The sequence below is a fragment of the Quercus suber genome, unplaced genomic scaffold (genome assembly GCF_002906115.3).
Source record: "Quercus suber isolate HL8 unplaced genomic scaffold, Cork oak 2.0 scaffold_201, whole genome shotgun sequence".
NCBI lineage: Eukaryota > Viridiplantae > Streptophyta > Magnoliopsida > Fagales > Fagaceae > Quercus > Quercus suber.
This window is the reverse complement of record NW_027069659.1, coordinates 954,601-964,026: the sequence shown is the minus strand read 5'-3', so window position 1 is coordinate 964,026 and position 9,426 is coordinate 954,601. Positions and strand designations below refer to the sequence as shown.

Sequence of the window (9,426 nt, the reverse complement as noted above, 5' to 3'; positions counted from 1 at the left end):
ACACAACATATTCACAATACAACAAACAAACAAACACAAACATTTAAAATCAAACACATACCCAGAAATTCAGAATCAAACATAATGTGCTCCAAAATATAAGAACACAAACCCACTTAAACATAATCACAATATCAGCAATACAAGAGCACAGATCCACAATAGCATCTCCTCCATTTCTCTACTAGCTAAGCATAAAATAACCAACAAAAAAAAAAAAAAAAAAAAATCTACTGACAAATCAGTGTGCTTGAGATGAAGAAAAAATGAAAGAAAAAAAAAGCATCAGCTCCAACGAAACAAAGGAAAAAAAAAAAAAAAAAAAAAATACCCAGTGAGAAAAAAAGAAAAAAGAAAAAAAAAAGAGTTATCCAGATTTGATGAAGGAAGAAAGAAAAAGGAAAAAAAAAAAACGCGGCCTATAGGTCAGTGACGTTTTATTAGGCTGGACCTATAGCCGCGTTTTTTAAAAACGCGGCTATAGGTAACGTACAAAAAGGTACCTATAGCAGCGTTTTTATAAAAACGCGCGGCTATAGTCAGCGACATATTATATAGGCTAACCTATAGCTGCGTTTTTCAAAAACGCGGCTATAGGTAACGTCACTAAAGGCTTACTAAGCCGCGTTTGAAAAACGCGGCTTTAGGGTATTTTAGGTTATACAGCTGGACCTATAGCCGCGTTTTTTAAAAACGCGGCTATAGGTCACCTTTAGCTGCGTTTTAAAACGCGGCTAAAAAAATTATTCGGCTGGGCCTATAGCCGCGTTTAAAAAACGCAGCCATAGGTTGCTATAGCCGCATTTTTTTAGAAACGCAGCTATAGGTTGAGGCTTTAGCCGCGTTTTCTTAGAAACGCGGCTATATGTTAGCTATAGCTGCGTTTTTTGTAAACGTGGCTAAAAAAACGCGGCTATAGCTCGCGTTTTTTGTAGTGTGACTGTCATTGCAATGGTTTAGGAGCTACAGTTGTTGGCTCACATTGCAAAACCTAAATACTTAAGGGTCCTAAATTGAAAATTTCATCTAAAAAAATCCAAATTGCATAGAAAGTTTCTAATGTTCGGAAATTGAAAAAAAAAAAAAAAAAAAAGCATGATTAACCACAAATTAGCAAAAGTTAGAGCAATTGAAGCTTATGCTTTGCCTGGTTGGGACTTGTGAGAACAATGAATGGCCGTTGTTTGGGTATAATATAGGATAGACCTGAATTTTTTTTAAAAGGCAAGTCAATTTCATTCAGTAATCAAACCAAACATCAGTACATAGTAATACTATGATGGAAGTTCCTTCATCCATACAATTAAATCAAGATCTAGTTCATGGGCCACAACATTGCCTTGGCATTTAACATGACTAAAATGATGCTAACTCATTGTTGCTGCTAAGACTGTTGTTTCTTAGATAACATATCTATTGCTAATTTGGTTAGGCTATGGTTCGGATAGAACTTTTTTGATAACAGTGAGTCACCTTCGAACACTGCTCTACCCATCCCCAATTCCTTAATGATCATGACTGCTCTTCTTGCAGCAGTGCTTCCACGCATTCCACTGATGAAGGTAACTGTATTCTCCACATCATTGCTGCCATGACGACCTCTCCCTTATCATTCCATATTACTACTTCAAACTAGCTGCTTGAATTTCCTGAAAAATAGCATCATTGAAGTTCACTTTATAATGGAGGACAGACCTGACATAAGTGGGAATAATCAGCAAAAATCATTAATAGCATCCATCGAATCCTCATAATTATCAAAATCAATAGAAGAAATTGATGCCATCTTACTTCATTTAAACCAAGGGAGTGGGGGCATACTCAGCAAAATCATCAAATTATTTCAGCAAAACAAATCTTATGTTGTATAGGCATGGAAATAAACAATAAATAATCCAAACAAAAATAGAGGATAACAACATAAAATTTTACCAATCTTTTAATCTTTACTAATTCCAATTTCAACTAGACAATTTATTGAACATTGAGGTGATGGGGTTGGCCTATCTTTACAAAGATATAAGTTTTTATTCATTTTTATCAAATATTACACGAGCAATCAAGAGGGAAAATTACAAAGAGAAAGAGAGAGAAAACAGGTGAATCTGTCAGATGATATTCATGATTCTCTTAAATATACTTTTGGTTGGGTTTTGATCGAACCAGAGAATAATTAAAACGCACCTGGTGAGGGCAATTCCTTAACTCCTTAACCCACTTGGAGGCTGTTGGTCTCGACGCGGTACCTAAGGTTGCGACAACAATCTTGTCATTGGGTAGTGATTTCAAGAAGTTGAATTTGCCACCGTTGGACTAGTTCGAGTGAAGTGATGTTGATGATGATGACACCCTTGTCTTCTTCCTATAGCGACCTCAGCTGGTTTGAACAAATGATGCCGATTCATGGTGACGCAGTTGGCTTGTCTTCATAGAGGATATTGGTTTTGAATGAAAATAGAGAAGTAAGAGACGCAAGGGGAAGACTGGAGGCAGGGGAACTATCGATAGTCTAATCGAGAGGAGAAGTAATTACCAGGTTAAAAAAATAAAAGTAAAAAATAAAATAAAAGTTAAAAAAAAAATAGAAAATTAATGGTGATGTGGAAAATTGTGAGCCCTCTAAAGCTTACATGGCAAGCTCTCATAAGGTTAATGAAAAGTTAAGGATTGCAATTATATAATATTTATTATAAATTAGGCTGGATCATAATATGTAAGGTAATAAGTGAGTTTGGACTTTTCATAATATTTGGTCTAAATGTCAATAACAAGCCATCTTTTATATAATAGTAAAAATAAATTAATGTGATCTTTTGGATAATGATTAAAAAATTTTAATAAAAAAAAGGTAAAAAAAGGCTCAACGCGAAATTAAAGCGCCACATGATCTCTCTCTCTCTCTCTCTCTCTCTCTCTCTCTCTCTCTTTGATTGATTGATTCTATAGATGCGATTCCTTAAGAATTCAAAAGACTATGACTGTATATTGCGGTTAAAGCCTTGAATATTAGAATCATTTAAAAAAATATATATATTAAATTGAGTTAATTGAAGAGTGGACATGGCCCTAGATAGGTTCGAGTGGCTTAAAACGATCCATGTAGCTGTTCCAATTAGTAGGGACCAAGGCTTAGTTAAGTTATACGTGTACTTTTTGTGTGTGTATGTGTGGAAGTTATAAGTGTACTAATGATAGGATCTTTTTTTTTTATTAATTTTTTTATTAGAAAATACTAATGATAGGATCTAGTCATTTTATTTTACCAAAACAAAATTTTATTAATATATACCGAGGAAAAATGCCAAGTCATACCCACTAAACTTTGGAAAAGTGATTATTACCCCGGAATTTTTATTTTAGCTAATTTATTTTCTAAACTGCAAACATGTGCTAAATTGAGGAATCTATTAGTTACCCATTTAAATCAACTAACATCGCTCATGCGACACACATGTGGTCATGTAGGCTAAACCCAAACCAATTGAGAGATAGAGTGACACAGGTTCAATTTGATATAGAAATGAGGGAGAGGTGACGTCATTTTATTATTACAATAGCCAAAGTGGTCATTTCTATTCTTTAATTTACATAAAATCATAACTTCTAGTCCATATGATTAAATATCTCTAAGGGAAGAATGACATATATAGCCAAACTAAATTAACATGTCATAACTCAATTAAATACATGACACAAAATTAGAACTCTAATTAGAAATTCTAATTTGAATTTCTTTTTGCGTCACCTATTATTATATATATATAATATCTATATATATAGATATATAGATATACTTTAAGCTGGGATTGGTCTTGGTCCTTGTTTCGCAGCATCATGAATTCTCATAGTAAATATGTGAATATCCCAAAAATTTTAAAAAGTAAAAAAAATCTCTTCAAACTATTTAAAAAAAAAAAAATTATTTGTGTTTTCATTTTTAGCATGACAAGTCTTGGACGTAATATCTTCTTGATCCTCACCTCATCCATTTACTTTCTAATAATTAAAAAATGACCCTATATTTTGTTTCTTAAAAATTATTCAGTAAAATTTCCAAAAATGCAAAATTATCTTAAGTTGATCCAATAACATCATCAAATTTCATTTATTGTGGTTGGCTCCAGTTTGCTCTTATAAATTAAACCATTAGTGCTTCTATGGATTTCCAGAACTGGTTCAACTTAAGGAGTGGCCTAACCTTAACATGAAGTTAAATTTTAATGTGTTTCTTGAAAGCACTCAAATAACTGTAGATAGCTATTTTTATTTGTTGATTCAGAAGAGGAGGCGTGAAGGAAATGGAGACCTTTTTGATAGTCGCAAGCATCAAAAAGCCAGGTAACAAAGGGGAAATTGGAATGATCTAGTCGTTTGATATAACTGCTCCTTGTGTTCTTCCGCATCATAATCCCTGTTTCTTTACTTCTTTGTCAAGCTCTTTGCTTTCTGTTCTACTTACTATATTTTTAACTCTGATAACATTTCCCTTCACTTCAGAACTATTAAATAATTGCAACAGCCTAACTAAAGGTTGTCCGTTGAAAACAATTCACTTGGGCTTGGTTGGATATTACTTTATATTCTCAAAAATCTTCAGGTACGTATCTCCCACTTGAAAATCAAGAAGAAATATAAAATTAAAAAAAAAAATTACTGTAGAATACAACAAAAAGTCTTATCCAGGTACTACAACTTTTATTTCTTAAGAAGCTTATTATTCTCTTTGACATTTGTTTAAACTTTCAAGTGCGTTTGGTAGGGTTGGAAGAGTGACAGGTTAGGGAAGGATGAAGAGATGTTTGATATCTTCTCTTGTTTAGAACATAAGAGTGGAAGACTGGAAAAAAAAGAGAGATGATTATTTTTTATCTGGGCCCATCAGTTTTAATCTTCCCAAAATAGGAGGAAAATAGGGTAGAAAATGTCTTACATGGGTGATTTGATATCTTTATCATTCTAGTTTGTTAAAAACAAATCAATACAAGGATAAAATAATATAAGATTGCTTTGTTTTCTTTGTACTTTTTTATCCCTCCTTCCAAACATTTATGATAGAAAATATTAATCTCTTATTTCCTGTCTTTTTTATTTTTATTTTTCATTCTTTTTTTATTTCTTTTCTTTCACTTTTCTGTCCTTCCAACCAAAGCCTAAGGCCACTGTTAAATCTAATGCAAAGTGGTTTGGATCTTTTAGGATTGTTTTCAAATTCTTCCAATACATAAAATAATTAATTTTGATGTAGTTAAAAGAAGTTCTTTTTTAAAAAAAATTAAAATGTAAATCCATACTTTTTTACTTATTTATCACTGCATTCAAGCAGCCAGAACTAGAAGGCATGTGAACTTCCTATATATCAGTAAAAATTGAACAGCAGAACCTCTTTGACGGCTATAATGTGTATGTTCTTTAAATTACTAAACAACCTGGGAAAAAAAATTCTCTTTGGGGTAACTTGACTTTTACTCTGGATACCACAAAGAGACCTCAATATTTCATCTCTGCCCCTGATATTTTATAACGCAGTTGGCATTGCTTTACCAGTTTCTAATTGACTTCTGTTGTCATTTCAAATTTTTGAAGATTTTACAAATTGATTACATCTTGGAGGTGCCCTAATATTTGAAAAATTTCCGGCTAGGATGGATTGAGAAGCTATACGAATTTTGAAAATAAGAACAATCATAGGGAGATCAGAAAAAGCTGTATGATTTTTATTTTTTGATGAGTTTAAATAGCTATGATATCACTTTCCAAAAATTGTGCCTGGATGAGAGTATCTACCTGTTATTTATGCATGATATATGTCCCCTGATTTTTGCTAAAGCTCATCTCTGTACTCCTTGACTGCAGTTTTCTTCTCTTGATGCAGAGAAGTGCGGAGTTGATAGAGGTTATCAATTGTCTCTTGTTTATTTATTTATTTATATTGACAGGTTGAACCTGACACTATATGTGATAACAATTAATTGGAACTGGCAACTACTCTGTAGGTCTAGGTGTTACAATAATTTAGTTCTGAACTCTTTGCAGAACCTAACCGGTGCATCTCACTCGGGATTGTGTTTTGAACTATTCTTCCTGGTATAAGCCAACATGAAATTTGGATATACCAAAACAAGATTTTCCTGGAATCAATCCACATGGGATTTTAGTTATTACCAAAACAGTTCTTTCCCTGTGTAAACCAACATGGAAATTGGTTGTATCAAAAGAAAATTTATCCTGTTATATGAAAACAATTTTTTCTGTTACAAAGCAACATAGAATTTTGTTGTACCAAAATATAATTGGATCAAGCAACATGAATTTGATTTTCCTTAAACATCTTAAATTTTTCCCAGTATAAGCCTACATGGAATTCGGTTTTGGTGACAAAATTTTTCCTGGTATAACCAAAGAGGGAATTTGGTAATACCAAAACAAGCTTTTCGGTATAAACCAACATAGAATTGCTGTATAAAACTACGTGAGATATGGATTTGCCAAAACTGATATTTCCCCTGCTTGGAATTTGATTTCACCCAAAAAAAAAAAAATGTTTACTCTTATCGAAACCAACATTGAATTTAGTTTTGCCATAACAAAAATTTTCTGGTATAAACCAATATTGAATTTGGTTTTAACAAAATAAACTTGGATTAATTGGATTTCCCGTGTTTTCCTGGTTTTAAATCAACTTGGATTTTTTTTACCAAAACAAGACAAATAAATATGGAATTAATTCCGTCGAGTTTTATTAATAAGTGATTCCCTAGGGTCATCCTAGACAAAATACTCATACACCTGATGGATGTGAAACTGCAATTTTGTAGATGAAAGACTCTTCTTCTTCTTTTTTTTTTTTTAGTAAAACTTCATATAAGGTTTTCTAATAAAATTCAAATGCTTGGTTCCATTAACCAATAAGAAATAAATAGTATTATCTTTTTTAAATACTATTAAATTAATAATAACTAAGCTCTTCAAAAAAAAAATTAATAATAACTAAGTGTTCGAATTTAATTGTGGAATTTGATGTATTACATAAGGTATGTACCTAATGTAATACATTGGGCTCCTCGGGTGCATGAGTAATACCTAATGTAATACCCGAGGAGCACTTGTCCCTTGGGCTCCTCGGGTGTGTCGCTCTCCTCAATTTCTCCAACAACCTTACTTAGATTGGTCTGAGCCTGTCCTAACATATCATTGGGATGTACTAGCCCTCAGGCAGGTTTTGTTCTATGATCCTCTCTCTTCGGTTCCTCACCCCCCACAGTTATAAAATCAATGTTTTAAATTACATATTTTATTAGTCATAAAGATCATTAGTTTACATATTGCACTTAATCAAGGTAGAATGATGTTTTTCTCAAAAAAAAAGAAATGTAGAATGATGTTGTATCTTAATTATTAGCTCTTCATCCTTTTTTTTTTTTTTTTTGGAGAAACCAATCTGTGGTATAGATTGGGGCTTTTATTAAAACATATGAAAAACTAATGAACATCAAACAGAGCAAGGGGGATAATGTCCCCAAGTAAGGCATCAACCCAAACCTTAAGTTTTAACCCAACCCGAGATTTCTAGCGAAAGCATCCATAACCTTATTACAATTTCGTGACACTTGACAAAATTTATAATACTGCAACTGCAAAGCTAGATGGAGGATGTCGTCCACAATGTGTCCATACAACGAAGGGCTTGATAGTCCGCCATTGATTGCCTAGATCAATATTACCGAGTCACCTTCGAAGATCACCTCGTGAAGACCAAGGTTGACGACAAAGGAGATAGCATGACGACAAGCAAGGGCCTCCACCTTTGTTATAGATTGAGGAAGAGGGTCATGAATTGACATAGCTCCCATGATATCACCATGACTATCTCTAATAACCACTCCTAGACCAGCAGTGTTGCTTGACTTGAAAATAGTACCATCAAAGTTTGCTTTGTAGTATTGAGGATCTGGAGGACACCATTGGTTTGTTGAGGAAGTCACAGTAGGCATAGGGATTGGGTCTTGTGCATTGATAAATTCTTGAAGCATGCCACCAGCCAAAGAAGGTAGCATCTGCAATGGTTGAACCGGTTTGCCCAAATGCAGCAAATTTCGTTTGTTCCACAAGAGCCATGGTGTGAGAGCAAAAATTCCAGCTCTGTAATCATCATGTACCTGCAAAAACTTGGAGATAAGGTTAGTAAAATCTAGGGGAGGGGGGATGTTTGTGTGATTGGCCTAACTTAGCAATTGCCATGCCTTCTTAACTTCTTCACATCCCCAAACTGCATGTATGGTGTCTTCAACATGGCTTCTACAAATGTTGCAAGTGGCAAAGAGGAGAACCTTGCAGTGAAGGAGGTTGTCCATGGTTGGGAGTGCATTGTTACTCACCCTCCAAACAAAGTGCTTCACCTTACTAGGTACTCGTAGCTTCCATATGCCTTTCCAAAATATTTTCTAGGCGTTAGGATCTAAACTACTAGCATTGCTAGCCAAAGCATTGGAGACTAGCAACTTGTATGTATTACGGGTACTGAAACAACCCAAAGAAGAATAGGACCAGATTAGGCGGTCCATTGGGAGTTTGATGCTTAGAGGAATGCTCAAAATTAATCTAGCTTCATAGGGCAAGAAGTTTTGGTTGTTTTGATTAGCTTTCCAATTTACTGTGTTAGCATCAATAAGGCTACTAACTTTGGCATCAGGGGGGATAGAAGGAATGGGTGAGCTACCCTTCTTGAAAGCTTTGTTTGGCAACCACTTATCCTTTCTAATACAGACTGGCCATCACCAATGCGCCACACCGCCCCTTTTTGATAACATCTCTAGCACTTAAAATGCTTTTCCATGCATAGGACCCAAGGGCAGAATCTTTAGCATCAAGAATTGAACCGTTGGGAAAAAAATTGGCTTTAGAACCCCTATAACAGAGTGAGTCATGATATTCATCATACGCCAAGCCTGCTTAGCCAAGAGAGCATCATTAAACTTTTCTATTTCCTTGAAACCCATACCTCCAACCTCCTTTATTTGCTTTACATAGATGCTCCCACCTTACCTAATGAATTTTCCTATTGTCGCCACTGTAGCCCTACCAAAACTTACAAATTAGAGTCTTTATTTCCTGGATCAACCATTTTGGGAGTTTAAAACAGCTCATGGAATGGGTAGGAATGGCTTGGATCATGGATTTGATGAGCATTTCTCTACTAGCCCGTGATAGAAACTTTTCCTTCCAACCCTAGAGCTTCTTCCGAATTTGCTTCTTAATATATATGAAACTCTGTTTCTTAGCTCTGCCAAAAAGAATTAGAAGACCCAAGTATTTCTCATAATTCTTGATAGAGGGGACATCCAAGATCTATTGTATACAAGTTTGGAGATCAGGATCAGTATTTGAGTTAAAAATATAGATTGGTTTCTCTTTATTAATCTTCTAACC

General features: G+C 34.2%; 1 protein-coding gene across 1 annotated transcript; it reads right to left on the bottom strand.

Moving 5' to 3' along the window:
* Nucleotides 1–7,706: 7,706 nt before the first annotated feature.
* LOC111987516 (uncharacterized) lies at nt 7,707–8,365 on the bottom strand. The gene is made up of 2 exons (XM_024019237.1): nt 8,258–8,365; nt 7,707–8,156 (listed from the first exon to the last, which is right to left on the bottom strand). Exons 1-2 carry the CDS (start codon nt 8,363–8,365, stop codon nt 7,707–7,709), a joined length of 558 nt encoding a protein of 185 aa, XP_023875005.1.
* Between the last annotated feature and the right edge of the window lie 1,061 nt (nt 8,366–9,426).

Excerpts from the sequence above, each read along its gene's own strand:
- LOC111987516 (XM_024019237.1), bottom strand. The coding sequence starts at position 8,365 with ATGCACTCCCAACCATGGACAACCTCCTTCACTGCAAGGTTCTCCTCT. Across the intron at positions 8,157-8,257 it reads CATACATGCAGTTTGGGGAT|GTACATGATGATTACAGAGC; the intron begins GTGAAGAAGTTA and ends AAGTTTTTGCAG.